The sequence below is a fragment of the Lasioglossum baleicum genome, chromosome 4 (genome assembly GCF_051020765.1).
Source record: "Lasioglossum baleicum chromosome 4, iyLasBale1, whole genome shotgun sequence".
NCBI lineage: Eukaryota > Metazoa > Arthropoda > Insecta > Hymenoptera > Halictidae > Lasioglossum > Lasioglossum baleicum.
In genome coordinates, this window is record NC_134932.1 from 12,428,930 (window position 1) to 12,447,445 (window position 18,516).

Consider the following 18,516-nt stretch of genomic DNA (forward strand, 5'->3'; position numbering starts at 1 on the left):
ACACGTATCGTGGCAATCGCGACTCATCGTTGTTGCCCCGCGAAGACCGCGACCAACCACGTTTTTAAAAAATAGTAAACTGTTGATTTTACGGCGGGGCTCGATATTAATGGCGTGCTCCTCGGGATCATTGATCGCCGTCAGACAGAATCACGGACAGGTAGAGGGAAACGCGGTCGATTTGAAAATGTCTGCTTCGTGATGTGCCACAACACGAAAATTGATTTGAAAATTATGAGGGATACGTGAAGCATCTTTATATATTTAGGTATGTATTACAGAAGCTTGTTTGCAATTTACAACATTTCGGCAATTCTTTTATTTTGTAACTCGCAAACTGTAAGTGATCAAAAAGTAGTTTTCAGATGTAAGTTACTAATTATTTCTTTAGGGATTAATTTAGGCCAAGGATTCAGTAAGGTTCAATCTGATTTTGAAATTTAAATTGATCACAAAATAAGTAAGTAAGTGATCAAAAAATAGTTTTTTTATGGAAATTATTAATAGACTGCGGATATTTATGCAATTTGCAATTTTTGTAGACGAATTTTAATAAACTCGAATCAAGTCAAATGTTATTTTCCGTGGTAGTAGTCTTTTTAGATCTGAAATCCATTAAAATTCTGTTGTATTTTATATATATCCTAGTATTTTGTGAAAATTTTCGAAAGCTATAATTGCATAATTCATGGATTAATATAGGCCAAGGATTCAGTAAGGTTTTTTTAATCTGATTTTGAAGTTCGAGGACAACTCAAGGTCGCAAAATGCAACAGTGGCAAATTAGTAAGAGCATATGAATAGTATAATACTCGGTTGAACTTTAATTTATTGTATAAATTTACATTATTTCAACATAAATATATATGTATGCGTATCACTTATTTTCACTTGCCAAAATTTTTACAATCTCATGTTTTACAACTCTTGGATTATTGGAAAGTGTACTTAAATCTTTTGTTGTTTATCAAACAAAAATACATAAAGGAAAGAATCAAACACAAGTACCGCCATCTTTTCATATAAAAATGTCCGATTAGGTACTATGTTAACAAATTCATTTGCTAGAACTCCTTAAAATTATAATGTGGATCTAGTAGAGGGCTCGTGGAGCAGTCTAAAATACATATTTCAAAAGAGAAATAGCATAATATGACTCGATTATACAATGTTGTTGAAAAAATTGGACCATTAATATTATAGAGAAATGCAAATGTTTTTCATAGATCATAGTTTACTTTTGTACTCAACAAAACTGTATCAACAATCGAAGACATTATGATAATTAAAATATAAACAATTGTTTTTAACAAAATGTTGAATGGAAAGATACGATCTTTTAGATACACCTTATACATATAACAAATGCATATCAACATCCTACTTTATTAATTATTCACATTGTGTATACTAGTTAACTGATCAGTACACGAGTGCCTCTTAAAAGGAAGTAACAAATGCTGCAATATTCGCGTAACAAGCATTAATTATAAACTCTGGTAATACTTGTTTGCATAGATACAATCTTTCTTACTTAATTGTTTTAATCGTCGAATCGGATATAGTGTACAATTAACGTTTACTTATACGCTTTCAGTTAATTTGTTTTGCATCTAATGAATATGAAACAGTATAAGAAGGCGACAGTAATGTATCAGCGGATTAGCACATATGTATATATGCATATGTATAGTATACAAGCATTTATCTGTACATATACATATACATATGTACGGTTAAAATAAAAAAATGGCAACTCTAGCAGATAAATATTTTATAAATAAGATTTACAAATCTTTCGTAAACTTGTGTATTTGCGGTTCAGAATCTATAGTGTTTTGTATATAGAAAAATAATTTCACAGCAAGTTTTCTTTCTTTCCTCGTATCGATTTTCCTCTTAATTACATGGAAGCTAATTAAATCACCTGAGTGAAGATTATAGATATCTTTCATTTGCTGCGTACACATTATATGTATTTAGAAGCAATATAGAAAACGACTAAAAATTTAACAAATCACAGATCTGTAATAAATATGATAAAAAATGATATCGATCTAAATTTTTTTGTTACGAAAAGGTATAACAGTAATAAAAGATTTCATGTAAAAATCAATATTCACACAGGTGATAGATATACAAACGTATTTTCCGTCACATTCATTCGTATACAACATCAACTTTTTTAAAGAAAAACAATTAACGTTCCCAAGTACAACTTCCTCCAATCCTTTCATTTTAAAAAGTCACATGCAAATCACAACATTCAAATTATAAAAGAGATATAGAACGAAAAGGATAAGCTTTATATAGACACATTATAATTCGATCACGTGTATAATAATAGACTCGTGAAAGTTGTATTGAATATGCTGTATGGCATCGTTTAGGAATTGACATGTGAATCCGAAGGAAATAATTTATAATGTTCCTTTTGCTTCCTTATCACTGCATCGCCAGACCCTCTGGCATTCCACGACGCCAAGTAAGAGGTACACACACGACAAGCATAGAACAAATAGTTCTCGGAACAGTTGAAAAAATAACGATTTCAATAAAACGTTATGTTACACTGTACAGATATTTTCTAGAGATACAATTCAGCTGGGCCCTGGCCCGGCGTATTATATATTTTGATAACTATTCACAACCGAATGAGGAGACAAGTTACAAGCTTTGCTAATCCAAACCAAATATTTCGTCTCGATCGTTACTATACAGTACGTAAGTTCTACGTTCAATTAATTTGCAATGAAAGAGTGTCCAACGAAAAATTTTCCCTTGGTTTAGCGTACATGCTTGCTCAGTTGGTGCGTCGGAAAAGATATCAAAGAATAATAGATGTCCAGACGCCTCCCTCGTTTTTCCTCCTCGGCGAGTAGTTCTTGCCTACATTGTTGAGATTATAGTCCTACTACCTTGACGCTGGCATCTTCTCAAGAAAATCTTGTTCGATCACTGTCTCCAGTTGTGTGATGTTCAACGGTGTTTGAGTGTCACCTGATCTGCAACTGAGTGTTGTAAAAAAATAATGCAAGTCTTGCAACGAACGAATGTTGTTCGATGTCAGAAGAAGCTCTCCCGGTGTCGCTTTTGCGGCGCCTGTCTCCTGTTTATACTGCAAAAAATAAATATTAAGTAATTAGTGGTATCAACGAATATTTTTGAAATTTTGGAGAAAAGATGGCATTGTACGTTAAATATAATTCAAGAGCTGAACTCTTACAGTAAAGGGATATTGGCAGAGATTCAAAAATAAACTATATATATATGTTTCACACGTTGCCAGAATAAGTATTTCATCAGTGAAAGCAGTCAAAAGCAGTGCACCAGTTAAAGGAACTGTCTGAAGAACAAAAGAGCGATGAAAATAGAAATTGTACAGAAAAGCTAGCTTTTTATTTCGAATTCGGATTGGACCGATGTAATATAAAGTGCCGTAATCCGTGACGTGAGCGTGCATGATAGAATTCCGTCTTTAATGTAACTGAAAAGAAGCTTAATTGTGTTTAATTAGAGACAGATGTGCAAGTGAAGTTACACAGAGCTGATTAAGTACAGTTGTATGTAATAATAGTAAAAGAACATAGACAGTTCATTGTCAGTCAGTTTGATAGTGGCCATGGCAGTGACTGGACTGACAACAGTTGCATATATCACTCTTTACCTTATAATAGCGATAGATTCTCGTAAGTGTTGAATTCGATAACTCTTCTTTTTAATATTTCAATTACATATATACGTCCTCAGAATTATCAAACAAAAAATGTATAATGATAAATCTATTTAAATTACACAGATCATTTTCATTTATATCAAATGTGCAGTCAAAAAATATTTTTTGTGAAACTTTATTTTTGCTACTCATTAATTTATAATAAAATACGTAAGATGTTCATTGTCATTAGTCGATTAAAAATGTTTGAGCTTCTTACATTTTTTGAGACATAATATGACAAAAATGAGGATGTAGCCAACAGTTACAACTATACCTCTTCCAACGAGTGATTAAGTGGACTAATTGGCAGTAATTAAGTGGAATTAGATGACATAAATCAGACACCAACAATTTCTCTTTAGCTTATTCGCTTTTAGTATGCATTTCGATACAAGCAGTTTAATCGTTGTATTTTATATTTTAGAGTACTCAGATGACTCTGATTACAAAGACATAGAATTTTACGAGGAGATGCCGTCGGTCAGTTACGTTGGGAATTTCGAGAATGACAATGTAAACATTGTTCAGGATGACTATTACATTTTGAATGATTTCGAGGATGCGGTCCCTCGTGGACGGAGATGTGACGTTTGTCCTGAAATGCACGGCAATGTCGATCTATCTTTCAACATCATTGACGATGTTCCCAAAAAAGCAAGAGCGCGTGACGTTCAATTAGATTGGTACAAACCGCAAAGAATATATCGATACACTAAGCATAGAATTCCAGGATACGATTACGAAGAAATCGACCACATATTCGCAAGAAATCCTCAACAATGCGATGAAAAATCAATCTGGACGCATTGCGTCTGTCGGTTCACATGCACCGAGCCGGACATGGTAGATTGTTATTCACCGTGCAGAAGCGGGTGCGAGTGCAGAGAAGAATACGTCTTCGACGAAAAAACAAAAAGATGCATGTTGCCAGAAGAATGTCCAAAAGATGAAGATTACATCGATGTATAAAAACATTTACACCACCGGCCAAAAGTTTGGAATCACGGCGTAATTTCAGGGAAATAGAAGGTTTATTAAGTGATTCCAAAGTTTTGGCCGGTAGTGCACGCCTTTAAGATAGATATTACAAAATTCTATAAAACGACGGTGAAACAAAATTGAAGCAACAAACGTCTGGACGTGCAAATTTGTCCCGCGCATGACTTGATGTATGAGATAACAGGTGCACTGCTTTAATTGTACTCTCGGCGTTCGCACTTTGCCAACATTTTGTACAATGCGACAGGACATTGAATTTTCATTTTAATAAAGTAATGAAAAAATACATCGAGAGATTAAATTCATTCTTACCTTGCTGTCCATTAATTTTGCTATTCTGGTAATGTGTGGTACAAAATCCGAAGACAAGTTGTTGTTGTCTATGCTCCCTGCTGCAGAATCTCCTACGAACGCCCACCTATACCTGTAGAGAAATTTGATTTTTATTAGAGACTTTCTATTATATAGCATGATTTTACGATATGTGAATGTGTGTGTGTGTGTGTGTTACTTACATTTGAAATTGGGGAAGTCTATGCGCGGGTAAAAGTAACGCCAAGTCTAACAATTTGGCAGCTGCAAGCTGCAGTTGCAACCAGTGCGGGTGCCCATGCGCCTGGAGTCCATTGCTGGCATTCACAGCCCACGACGAATCCAAAGCAGAAAGAAGTTTTATGTGTGAACTATACGAAAGTGAAAGTACAGCTTGAAAAATCGCATTCTAATGGAAAACTATACAGCATTTTTTAAGAGAGTAATTCCAACATGTTGCATTGAAAGCGAAAAACAAAACAAACACAGAACCCGTACATTATTGTAACTACTATTCCTGAATACATACTACAAAATGTTCTGAACGGACGTAACAGTATCTTTTAATTTCTTTCCAATTTAAAACAAGGTATCTAAAAATCAGTTTAATTATACTAATGTTAAAACGAGGATACGGAAATTTTAGATACATTGTTTTGGAGATTAAATCTTATCTGATGATCGTTAATATGCAAGAAGCATTCAATTACCTGCCATGACGACTGATGTCCCAACACCAATCAATTTATGGAGGCATCATAAATTCCACCAAATCGCAGATACCGAAACAGAGCCAAAAACAATATGACATTAGGTTCTGTTAATGTTAGTAAGGAGTAAATACAAACAATTTCATTAGAGCGTAGTATGCTAAGAAAAGGTTAATCGATATGTTAAAGAGTAGCTGAAGCTAGATGGCAATCATCATTTAGGCAATAATAATACAAGAGATTAAACAGTCTTTGTTCCATGGTAAAATCTATTTATTTAGAACTCCATTTATTTCTCTGAAATCTTATAATCTAAATGAAAAATCGTAGGGACATAAACGAAGATCTACTGTATCTAATTAACAACTAGATTTACGGAGCGCTAAAAGTGTGACTATTTTACTAAGATACTTTTCAATAAGATATACCCAAAGAAATCAATTTGTTGAATAATTCATTTTGGCAGGTTCCGTAAACCTAGTGTTAAACTAATTTATATTTTGCCCCATTGAATTATGTTATCTTTGATAAAATGATCTTGTCTTTCTCGTTCAATAATTTTCCGATCGAATCTGCTGAAATAGACCATGCGTAGAAAGCGACAAACTCTCACAAGCAGAAATAAGTAAACCCAATATATTGGAAAGTTAGATTGTTACTGTACCTGAATTCCTCGCTATCTGTGTTTAATTCTTGTTCAATGTACAGGAAGACTTGAACAAGTTCACTGACTATTACCGGCCATAATGATGTGGCGTGTTGCGGTGATACTCTCAATAGCAACACTCGGAAGCAGAGAAAAACTTGCGCCTGGATAGATGGAATCACTTGTGGCAACCGTAAACTGTCCGCTAAACGTTCTGATTGCAAGAGTATACAAAATTTAGTTTCATACATGTATTCACTACAAATAAGATTAATTTATCTATTAGTTACTACCTTGAATTTCAGGCATATATTTATGGTACTGGTCCGTTTCGCTGCAAAGTATGACGTAGGCTAGCCTTTTCAACAACTGAGCCTTCTGCTCGTATTCCTGCTCTTTCGAGGAAAATATGCTGATGCTACTACTCTGGGCCATGGAGACACGATCTACGATAAAGTAATATTATAAATCTTTGTTTTAATATATTCCAGAAAAATTAAGTTAATAAAATCTGTACTCATCAAATCCCGGAAGGTTGTATTGTCATGTGTCATTAAATTGTCTATGATAGTTCTCCAATAAGGTAAACACGCTGGTGTCATCTGGAAGAAGGCAGGATCTAGCAGAAGATCTAGAACATCTTTGCGCCATGCTTTTCTAGTATACTGATAACCAGACAAGGAACTTAGTAGCTGAGAGCAAGCCGTGAACGAAGCGATATTCTTAGTCCTGAAAATTTTGCAATTATCAACAATCATAAAAACCTGAGCTTCGTAGTTTGAATGTTAAAAATTCTTACGAATGATTTTTTAGGTACGGTGTCACGTTGTACATGAGATTAGTTAACAATGTTACTACTCGTTCCTTTTCTTGAGAACCATAGCTAACATCTAACAATGGTGCCAGTATTTCTGCTAATACCGCTTGAGCTTGTACGCTAAACGCAGCATTAGGTGGTGTTCCAGGTGTAACTGAAACAGCAATTTCTATATTTCATCGGTCTATCGTGCTAGAATAGTTACATTAAGGCAATATCGCGCTAATATAAAGAAAACAAACAGCAACGATAAAAATGATGAAAAAATTTCACAAAACAATCGTTCTAAAAGAAAAGCACATTACGCACCAGCCCCACTTTTGCCTTCTTTACCTTCCGAAGATCCTTCAGCGACTTCGAAAGCGTCTTCCCTTACCGCCAAGTTCCTTCTCAGCCATGTTGTCTGTTCTAGACATGCTCCGGCTATTTGCGAACATGACTCAACCAGCTAGAACAATATGTTTTAATTAGGCATAGCCAATTGAAACTCTAATAACACTGTCCAACAGCCAAAAAACGTTGCAACTATGCGATTCTTATAGAGATTTTTGTGCCGATTCTTACGCACGTAGACGCACAGTTTTTGAGAAATTTGATTTTGTAAAAAAAGACATATTTTTCAACTTTAAACAAATAAAAAGTTGAAATTTGTTGGACAGTGTAATTATGCAGCGTATCTGGGAATACCTTAGCAGAAACGTCTTGTAGATCTCTTATATCCTTTTTCTCCTGCATGGCGGGACATTTCTGAACGTACTCGTTCAAGATTGCCAGCAAAAGGAACTGAGCTGGTGCTGTCAAGGACAGACCATCCTTGAGCAAGCCGAGCAAAGATGCCCACGATTCGATAAGGGACTGGGACGTATTACTTTGCATGTACACGTATAGTAATTCCAACACAGACACTTCCAATGAAAAGTCTTGCTTCACACCGTGAATAGGAGGCGGAGACTTGACAACTTGATGGACAGTTTGGACCAAAGTATCGATAGGCATAACACGAATCGCGCTCACTAAATGAACCATCACTTGCTGATTAGGACAAGCCTCCGGAAGTACCTGAATATACAAATGTAATTTCTGGTAACAGACTGCAACCCGAATAATTTGACATTTGACATTACCTTCTTTGAGTTCCCAGACGGTTGTCGCCTTTCGTGCCAAGCGACAGCAATGGCTGCCAGAAAGTTTACACCGTGATGGAACGATATAGGAGACAATAGCTCTAACAGTTGATGCTTTACTATTCTCGGACTACCCACTACGCAACTGGCTTGTTCGCTAAATTGTTGTTGAGAGAATATAAGGTTCGTCAAACACAATTTTAAGCGACAAGGGAGGAAGAAACTTTGAAATGAAACTTACTTGTCTTTCGTTGCCAACACTGCTTGCCACAGAGTTGATAAGGATGCGATTATCCTTGGTAGATGACTCAAAGCGGTCCTCCTAGCATGTTGTTGCAGTTCATTTGCAACGTTTTTATCCTTCGATGTGTTCAGATCCTATGGATACAATCAGGCTGTTCGTAAACTGTTATACTTGAGTAGAAACACAACTATGCGAATCTATAGCTTACTGGAGAGAGTGGGCTGGGCATGAACACGTGGATAAGGTTATTGAATATCTGGCCTGGATTTGCCCCAGGGATTCCAGTCTGAATTGTACCGCTGAAGGGTTGGTTAAAAGAAAAGCCGATCTGTTGGGACGTGTCCAATAAGCAGTAGTGAAGTAAGAACGTTAAAGCCTCTAGGTGGGTGACTGTGTAATCCGCAGGAAGACAACATTCGACTGTACTTATATCCTGCAATTTCGTTGCCGTCGCCGTCTCTTCGTTAATATAATAAGACGCTAAATGCTCGATGTTGCAACACAATTGGTGGATCACTGACGTTACTATTCCAGTCAACGAGGACCCCATAAAAGGAAGACTCGAAGTAACGAGGGTCGTCCAAAATTGGTGTAAGTGTCTCATGTGGTCCTACATCGAAAACCATAACATTGTAACTTTCATAATCACCGAGACATATCGTCGGCCTCGCATGAAAATCGTCTAACTGTAAGTCCAAAAAGTAAATTTTACAGGAGGCGAAAAAAACGATTTAAATCGAAACTATTTTGCTTTACACAGAGTTTTTATTAAATTCTGATATTGTCTTGATATCGCTACCCAACAACTTATCGCTGAACTATTACCCTCAAACCGTAGAAATTGGAGTACCTAACAAGGCGAAGCTGAAAACCGAATTTTCATAAAAAATGGACTTAGGCAGTTTTCATATGAGGCCGACGAGATGAATTATTGAAATTTGTTGCGTACCAATTGTAAAGCACTGAGTATGCTAGCAAGGAACATTGGTTGTTGAGGAATCGGCGCACCAGGTACATACTTCAAGCTGCTGCCCATAATGTTAGGAACGGTCCTCGTGGGAGTACTCGGCGTCGACGTAGTCGCCGCACAAATATCCTCACCCTTTTGGCTACCGCATTGATGTTCCAGCATAATTAAAGCTAACAATAACCTAGAACAATAGAAAATATTTTAGATGCCGTCTGTCTTGTTGTTGAAAATATTTAACGCACGCTGTTCGATTTATTCACCTGAGCAGCTGTATTTGGAAAGCTTCTGTGTGGTCACTTGCTCTGTATTTGCACTTATTCACGTCGTTATCAGCTACAGGGTCATTGAACAGAATTATTTCCTCGGTAAACGTGAACACCTCCTCGTTCTCCTTATGTGCGTTTTTCATATTCATAACGCTAGACACGAGACAGTGCAGCGCGACTTTTTGTACTTTACACTTTGTTAATAAATCGACAATGTAACAACTGAACCCCTTCCCTGAATCACGAACAATAGGAATTAGCTCGGAGAATATTAGCGTTAATAATTCTGTGCTGGCTAATTGCACCTATTCAAAAACAAGTGGTTGTAATACATGTAAAAGGCAAATTCAAAATATAATATAACAACAAAAGTTGAAAAGATTGCTATGTCGAGCTACATAATGTTCAATCTTTTCAACTCTCATTAATAGACTGCGGACATTCATGCAAGTTTATGCCACGAATGCATAAAGATCCACAGTTTATTCATCAATGTGTAAACAAAATATCACCTGTCTGTTTCCGGAAATCTCTTCGTGGGTGAGCCTCATCTGTCCCAGATTGGGATAGTAGCTCCTCGCGAAATAAAGGCACACACTAATTAGAACTTCTAGGTACATGCTACTCCTATAAGCAGCTATGAACTCTGTATTTGCTACGTCCCCGTGAAAGTTTCTTCCGAACACACTTTTCCGGTGCCGGGCTAATAAATTCAACAACGTTGTGTTCTTGGTGGTGTTGCATACACCGGTAGTCGCAGCACAGCACAAAAACATTCTAGTGTTTGTCAAGAGTTCGTTCCGGAGAGTTCGCAATGCGTACAATGTCCTAGTCGAGTCGTAGACTCCACAATAAAGTAACATATGGGAATGAAGATTGTGAACACCGACTCCGTAGTTGCGACCAGATTTCGCATTCTGATCGATGGAGTCATCGGTGTTTTTGGGTATTGTCTCTGTGACGTCGCAAATCTGCATCACACGGTCTAGCACTTCGTTCAAGATCTCTTCTACTATGCTGGTACTACTGGAGTTGCTGAAATATTCCTCTGCGGTGGTGCTAGCTTCGAGGTCAGCCTCTTCGTCGTCCATCGTCCAGCTCGGTATTTCGACGCTGGCCTCAAAGCTGCCAACATCGTGATCATAATTCGACATAAACTCGTTTGTACTGTGATATTTGCCTTTGATGATGGTACCCGCAACTTCCCTGGAACTTCCCGGCATTATAACAGGTTCTTTCTTCAATTTCGTTTGTTTGTTAGTTATCTCGGGACTGCTGGAATCGAAACTGTTAGTTATAGAGTCCAACGAAGAGCCAACTTCGCCATTCAGCTTTTTGAATCCGTTCTTGTCTTTTGTCTTCGAGCTGGAGTTCGCAGACTCGAAGAGGCTCTCATCCAAGCTAGCGGTGGAGCCTTTGTCAAAGTCTATTTTCTTGAATCTGGTTGCGTTCTTCAACAACTCTGTTGTCAAGTTAGCCTTCTTTACGCTGGGCAACGACTCGTCCTCGGTCAAAGAGTCGTTCGAATTTTCGTTACAGTTTAACGATAGAGGATTCACGAACACGGAGATCTTCCGGTTGCCGGATATACTCGGTGGTACTTCGAGTTCCTTCATAAACTGGTTCCTCTCGGTTACGTACTGGTTACAGTTGTCACCGGCTGCCAATGTTGTTACAGCGAATATCCTCTTTACCTTGACCGGATTAATGGTTTTTTTCTTTTTCTTCCCTTTCCGCCATTTCTTGTCCTCGTCCACGTTATCGCTGACGTGATATATCACGTTCCCATCCACAGAGCTGATCGCATAAATCTTCGCGGCGCCTTCGGTGTCATCCTGCACCTCTGATTTCTCTTCTATCGGATCATTCTTGGTCAGGACTGTGTTGCTGTGCTGTATGCTAACGTGGAGCACGCTCATGCGGCAAGTGGACGGGTCTAGAAGTATTATCAACAGTGGGTCCACTATTCGTGAAATATCGCCTCGCATCAAAGAGTGAAGCAGCCAAGACTGGGCGTGCAACTTCAGGGGTGAATTGTCTGCGAGCTGTAGATTATCTAATATTTTTAGCAGCGATCTGGAACAAGCATACTTACATTATCATCGGACTCATTTGAAAAGGAAAGAGACATTCTGTATAATAAAGGGTGCTCACTGGTCAAACGATTTCATACATCCGCGCAGTCTCGGATTTGTTTCGATCTCTCTACCTAAGTGCCACAAGGTGGCGAACCGCGTGAAAGCTTCTATCCTCTTCTCGATATTCTCTGTGGTCAACGCGGCTCCTATCACATCCTCGACCGCGTCGCAAGATTTGTGCAGAGCGTGGTGAAGCTCGTGCAGTAATTCAACGCATCGCATTCTGTATTTGTGAGCGGGTAATTCGCCGAGATGGTGCCACAGGGAATGCGCCAGTACCTTCAAAAAGTAGATTCTAAGTCCTTACCTCTGGATCTCGCTATCAACAAGGAGACATTACAAGTTCAGACGAAGTTGTAACGTTCCCTTGTAAAGAGAAAATAAATAAAATACCTGGAACACGTTGGTATACTGCATTAGATATGTAATATGCCATTGCTTCAGCAAAGGCACCATGATCACGGCTGTCACCCCCTCCCCGCACTTCGTATAAGTCTCGACGTCATTGTTAGCTTTTAACAACGCGATTAAATCTAGCAGCGTAGCGATACTGGTTAATTGTAGAGCGGGTTGCTTTCCTAACCAGCAGCTACAAACCACCAACACTTTCAACCAATCCGGAAGAACGATATTTCCCTTCGGTTCTTCTTCTACCAACACTCCATCGCCAGGATGAAAGTATTTAGGAAACGTAGATAGTTCGACGAACAAAGTGGAAGCTGTTCGCACAGCTTCCTCCCATTCCACTTGTGGTACAGACTCTACGTACAGATGCAGAATATCCAGACGGTTAGTGTCGTCTATCAGAGACACATCTTGGCTGAAGAATCCAGAATCCTTCATATTTAATCTGGAGTTTAGTAGAAACTCCAAGTAACGCATCCTTTCGTCGAAACTTTCTCTCGGCAAAGGGATTATCAAATTATCGTACATGTCCTGTACCGGTTTCTCTTTGCTCAGTACCCTATTACTAATTAATTTAACGTAAAAAGTCTCGTACTGTCTCAGACATTTCTCCAGCATTGTGTGTTGCGCTTGAAACGCTGGAGACGGTCCTCTGCCTAAGGATCCCGTAGAACCCATGGCGCTGCTTCTACTTGACTGCTTCAACGTAGTCAATTGATCCTTAGACGGAGAACTAATACTACCGGCTTCCATGTAACCGCTCTTTATGTCATCCATGCTCTTATTCCTCTGTAGACCTTTCGATTCTTGGCTCACCACCACCGATATGCTGGTGCTGCTACTGTCCTGTACGGGATCGGTTAGTTTGGAGGTACTTTTGCTAGACTTCTTCTTCGATTTTTTGTCAGATCTTTTGGCTGCACCACCAGAGTTCGCTCTTCTTCTTGGACTGGGACTCTTCTCGGAGAACGAACCGCTAGACGTGTCCGGTTTATTTAGTTTACTATCGGATTGACTCTTCTCTAAAGGAATCGCAGTTAACGAGTTGTCGTTCGGCGCTACGGTAGTGCTAGTGCTAGCGGTCGCGATTACTTCTAACTTCGTTTCTAATTCACTTTTGTCCGTGTGGGTGGTCACCACGGTCGGCTGCACTTTCGACAAAATTTTCGCACACAACCTAAGGCTCCTCGAGATCTCCATAGGAGACAGAAGATCAACGTAACACAAAAGTTTACTGACAATCTCGTGGAATAAGCCAGGCAGGTGCTCGGATGGAGTATCGATAAATGCATCTAGCGACACCGTGTCCAGGAGGAATTCGGTCAGTATACACACTTCCATGAAATTCGGCACTCCACTGCCTACAGGTCTTACAACAATCTCTTCTGTCTCGTTTTTACTGTTCGCTCTAGCTTGGCAAGCCTTCTCAAACAGATGCCCGCAATGGATCCAAACGTAAGACGGCTCTAACGTTGAGAACAATAGATTCGCTGACTTCACCACCTCATTAGTTTTTGGTACTCTGTTTGATTGTCCGCAAGCGTTATAAAATGTCCTGTCACAAAATAATTAACGACTGTGTAACGTTCACGGTAATTGTCAGACTGCGAATCTTCGTGCAAAATAATAATGTTACTCATTTCTGTTATAAATGTTTAAAATCCGCGCTACTGCTGTGGCTTACCTAAAAACCTCAAATAAAATATCGTCCAGAATCACTGGACCAATTTCTGCCTTCTCCAGCAACGAGACTAATATTCTGTACGGTTTCAGATCCTGTGGACTTTCCTCGCACACAGTTTTCAATAATGCCTTGATCGCCTCTATCAACATCTCTTTCGAGTACATATCAAAATAAGTAGGTGTATTTTCTGTGCTCTCCGAAACTGTAGTAACCGTTTTTCTCTTTAAAATAGATGTGCTTACTTCTGTACCCAAAAGCCAAGCAAACAAACGCCTACGGATGCACATACACAGAAATTTAATGCATAAAACAAGTAGTCAGAGACGAATTTGATTTCTATTCTTTTTCTCATTTACCTATTCAAGCTCATGTCTCTTCTTAATATAGTAACAAGAGCAGCTGTGACTAGCGATACCATATTTACGCGCATTAATTGACTATTATGTACAGGGAAACCAACCAACAGCAAGTCCAAAGCACTTCTTTGTACTAACACTGAACTGTCTTGTACTCCAGCGCAAAGGGCTGTAACCTGTCCCATAATTTCAATGTTTAGTCACAAATCCATAACATCCGCCATCTAGTTATTAGAATTTAATTTGTAGCAATTTGTACAGAGAACGTCACTCACCATAATAGTGGTGTCTGTGCCCATAATGTACATTTGTTCTTCCATTGGCAGTTTCTTATTGAAATGTGATAACACAAACGATATAGCGGGCAATCGAATTCCAGAATTTGAAGCCAGACAATCCCATAAACAAGCATAGAAGTGGTCTGGACCCACTCCCTCGCAAACTTTTTCCAGCAAGGAATTAGTCCTAAAAAGAATTTTCGATCGTTAATTTCGTACCTTCTTAAAGTTGACTTTTATCCATTCGTTTTACCCGTACAAAAAGTTCATGACTTTGTTGTGTTTCAATAAAAATTGGGCACAAACTTTTGTGCTGACCTAATTCATATTCGAACTAAACTGTACCTATCAAAGTGGTCGGAACCATCCTCTAAACCAAGAAGAACGCCACTTAAAAAACCACTTAATCCAGGCCGTAATCTCTCTCCAAGAGGCACAAAATGAGTTTCGTATACTGTGAGCAAGGATGGTCTCACGTTCATAGCAGCATGACCCAATAATGGAAACAGACCTATAAAAAAATGACCATCCAAAATTAGTTATTACCATCGAAAATCGTGCCTGCCGATTACAACTTACCGGCACTGTATATGAAGAGCTCGTGACTCAGTCTGTTGGTGCCCATACATTTAAAAATAATGTCATAGGTTTCTAGAGCTTTTAAATGAACACCGGATGGCAAAGCAGGATGCATACATTGAGCCAATCTTTTGGATATTTTAATTCTTCTAGGAATAACTGGAAACTTCATATGACTTAGTAATACTTTGTTTAGCTTTCCTAGCGCCGAAATTAAGTCTGCCCATTCGCTGGTGTATTCGAAGCTCTTTAACGCTTTGTCAACAGCAGACACGTAGCTGTACCAAATGTTCAGAATTCTTAATGAATAACATGTATACAATATGGTCGAACCTAAACAACTCGAGATTCAAGTTACCAGAGTTCAACTGTATTATTAGATTGGAGGAAATGTTCTGTCGTATTTAATCTTGCTTGTAAATCAAAAACACATGTTGCTGGTGAGTCATTGGGAAACAGAAAGTGACAGGTTATCTGAAAGATGGCAACAAGTTGTTCCAACTAATGGAAATTATATTTTTATATATCGATTCACATGTTTTCTTTCAAATACGACAGAACTAATAATTATATTAGGTTGACGCAAAAGTTTATGTCCGATTCCTTGCTGTATTTCAATACGAAATCTGGCGCAAACTTTACGCCAGCCTAACATAATGTTTTACAGATAGAAAAGATGTTTTTTAATAGATCAACAAACAAAGTGTGTTCTACTTACACTCTATATTTAGAGTCTTTCATAAGTTCGTACTCTTCCAAGGCGATGGAACCCATTGTCGCTGTTTTGGTGTTGCAATTTACAATAAAAATAGACTATTTGTCACACACACACACACACGCGCGCGCGCACACCTTCCGATTACATTATTCCAGAAATGGTGATTATCACAAAAACGACTCATATGGAGCCAGTTCCTTCGAGAGTGTCCCTTATCAGACGTCGCATCGCGTTTAAATAAGAGCAGCTTGTTCCTCTGTCTGAAAAAAGAGAAAGATTCGGTAATAACCTATTGTCGCAGAGAGTGAACATTCGATGAATAGCGAACAATAGCGAAGCGTGTTTGTGTAACAAGCGCGTTCTCGAGTGTACACAAAACTTCTCGCGGACTTGTGTTTCACGGATAAAAATACACGTTCGTTGTACACAGATATTGACTTTTCCTTCGACAACTTTGTCGTCATCCAATTGATTCGTTGTTATCTATCCGTATAGAACCATCATTCTTCACCATATGATCAGCCCAACAGTTATTATTTTCGAAGCTGATGGAACCGTACACGTGTAAAATTGGTTGAACAATTATTCCCGTAGGAAACTGGATATCGAAAACGTCGGAGAAAATTTTAAACGCGCTCGGACGCAATGGTTCTTTTTCGCTCCCTCTCTCTCTGCTCATCTCTCACTCTCTCGCTCTGCTTCTTTGTGTTTATCCACTCACAGTTATCCATACGCTGCTTCGAAAGGACCACCGTGTCTCGTCCTATATACATCGGAGGCTGTTTCTATGAAAAACTCGATTTCGAGGAACACTTCTGTCTACAATTTCGTCATCCGACGAGGTTAATGGTCGAACACGGAACGTAAACGGATTCATATAGAAACTGTTGGGGGAATCTTTCTATTTTGTTCGCGCGATAGTGACGAGGGACAGCTCACCTCCTGATGTTGACATTTCGAATTTGTATATGTTGTGTGTTGTCAAGGGTGAAGATAAGAAGTATCTGACAGCCGTGAGTCTTTCTCGGTTGTACTCGCAGTGCTCATTTAGAAGGAATGTCCCTTGGAACTTCGATGATCCTCGTGATGAATCTTCACTGGCTCTCGTTCTCGCTCCCTGATCCTCGTCGCTCTATCTTTCCGATCGTCTGTAGATTGTACAGTTACAGTATAAGTGCACACCAGTGCACACTGTATAGATAGAGGACTATACAGCATTTATATAATATACATATAGAGTGTACAGGGTCTGAAGTTTGCCGTACTCGGACGGAAACAGAATCAACCGCACGTAGCTGACCGCAGACTTTTATACAGGATGACTCCGAATGAACAGTGCAAGGGTCGGAGAAAATGGAAAAGGTTCCAGCTTTTATTTTATTAGAATCATATAAAATCTGTTAGTAGTACTAAATTCTGTGGAATTTTATTTTCTAGCATTTTTTGAACATTTTTGGAAGCCATATAAGTGCATAAAGATCCGCAGTCTAATATATATATATATATCGATTAAAAAAATTAAAGGTAGGGAGGTCCGGAAAAAATTTCATTTCTCGAGGAGGCGCGGTAGCATAAAAGTTGGAAACCGCTGATTCAGAGAAAATTAAAAATTTGGTTGCTTGCTTTTCTATAATTTTGTATCCGTGGTAAAAGCACGCGACGACCACACGTATGACGCAATTTAAAACGAGGAGGAAGTTGCCGCGCATAAAAACTTCGTTCATTCTATCATTTTTACCTTTCCTTTTTTTTAGTGACCAATTGCTTTCACCGCTCCGACTCGGTATAAATTGGAAATAAAGGAAACGAAATATTCTTATGATCATTTTTGTAGATTCTCCACTTATAGCTGAACTTTTATCAAATAAAAAGTTATTCGAACGCTCAATGAATAACATCAATGCATCGGTAATTCGAGGGATACGCATACTTTCATACTTTTAATCTGCTTATCTTTTATATCCTTGACCTTGATGCATATGAAGTCTTGTGTCACCACCACGGAATAAGATCGATTTTCACCTACCTGCTTGTGCGGCTTATTTTCTGCTATTTTTAAACCCGTACTACCATAATTTACTTGGAACTAAATTTAAATATTGCCGCGAAATACTTTTTCAATGTAGAAACAATTACGTATATAATAAAGTATGTTTCTGTTGAATTGTTCCGAGTAAAAAAGAGTCATTTTTCGAACATTTGGCTCGTATGCTTAGATCACTCACTATCTATCTGCTTCGTCAATATTTGCTAGCTGATAACCGATCGTAGAATGAATAATCCTTATCAGAAAGATAGTCTTTTGTTTCGTTCGACGTGAATCTCTTCTGTCAATCCCATGGAATCCATGGTCAATCCATATCTACGGCGTCTTTCCCTATTCCACTAGTTTTCATTACCAGTTTAGCATTTTTCAAATTCACTGTCACTTATACTTTTAGCCTTTGTACCTACATGTGTGTAACCTTGATCTAATTGTTTTTTAAATTTGTAGAAAAAATTACTAGATCATTTTCGCGAAAACGGTTGAACTGGTCAATACATTGAACGTG

General features: G+C 38.4%; 2 protein-coding genes across 10 annotated transcripts; one reads left to right on the forward strand and one right to left on the reverse strand.

Moving 5' to 3' along the window:
- The first annotated feature begins 25 nt into the window (after positions 1-25).
- Positions 26-13,906, forward strand: LOC143207897 (uncharacterized). 2 transcript variants are annotated; one of them, XM_076421787.1, is made up of 2 exons: positions 26-268; positions 4,143-13,906. In XM_076421787.1, the coding sequence occupies exon 2, from the start codon at positions 4,190-4,192 to the stop codon at positions 4,685-4,687; it is 498 nt and encodes a 165-aa protein (XP_076277902.1). In that variant the 5' UTR covers positions 26-268; positions 4,143-4,189; the 3' UTR covers positions 4,688-13,906. The 2 variants fall into 2 exon arrangements, with proteins under 2 accessions (XP_076277902.1, XP_076277900.1); XM_076421785.1 differs by lacking the exon at positions 26-268 and adding an exon at positions 2,933-3,689.
- Positions 812-17,115, reverse strand: LOC143207880 (protein DOP1 homolog). Of its 8 annotated transcripts, none has more exons than XM_076421758.1 (25): positions 16,904-17,115; positions 15,965-16,224; positions 15,247-15,524; positions 15,013-15,178; positions 14,665-14,854; positions 14,390-14,565; positions 14,034-14,306; positions 12,338-13,904; positions 11,961-12,223; positions 10,319-11,882; positions 9,801-10,111; positions 9,520-9,721; positions 8,779-9,180; positions 8,568-8,704; positions 8,327-8,483; positions 7,890-8,261; positions 7,536-7,650; positions 7,185-7,356; positions 6,903-7,114; positions 6,679-6,831; positions 6,404-6,599; positions 5,740-5,751; positions 5,233-5,400; positions 5,030-5,141; positions 812-3,118 (listed from the first exon to the last, which is right to left on the reverse strand). In XM_076421758.1, exons 2-25 carry the CDS (start codon positions 16,018-16,020, stop codon positions 2,915-2,917), a joined length of 7,458 nt encoding a protein of 2,485 aa, XP_076277873.1. In that variant the 5' UTR covers positions 16,021-16,224; positions 16,904-17,115; the 3' UTR covers positions 812-2,914. The 8 variants fall into 8 exon arrangements, with proteins under 8 accessions (XP_076277873.1, XP_076277874.1, XP_076277868.1 ...); XM_076421759.1 differs by having other exon boundaries at positions 5,233-5,346; positions 7,512-7,650; XM_076421753.1 differs by having other exon boundaries at positions 7,512-7,650.
- Positions 17,116-18,516: the final 1,401 nt, after the last annotated feature.

What these genes read in the sequence shown, in the direction of transcription:
- LOC143207897 (XM_076421785.1), top strand. Translation starts at nt 3,623, where the DNA reads ATGGCAGTGACTGGACTGACAACAGTTGCATATATCACTCTTTACCTT. An exon ending in TATAATAGCGATAGATTCTC is followed by an intron (nt 3,690 to 4,142) that starts GTAAGTGTTGAA and finishes TTTATATTTTAG; the next exon opens with AGTACTCAGATGACTCTGAT.
- LOC143207880 (XM_076421753.1), bottom strand. Translation starts at nt 16,020, where the DNA reads ATGGGTTCCATCGCCTTGGAAGAGTACGAACTTATGAAAGACTCTAAA. An exon ending in GGTTCCGACCACTTTGATAG is followed by an intron (nt 14,855 to 15,012) that starts GTACAGTTTAGT and finishes AATTCTTTTTAG; the next exon opens with GACTAATTCCTTGCTGGAAA. An exon ending in TGCCCAGCCCACTCTCTCCA is followed by an intron (nt 8,705 to 8,778) that starts GTAAGCTATAGA and finishes TTGTATCCATAG; the next exon opens with GATCTGAACACATCGAAGGA.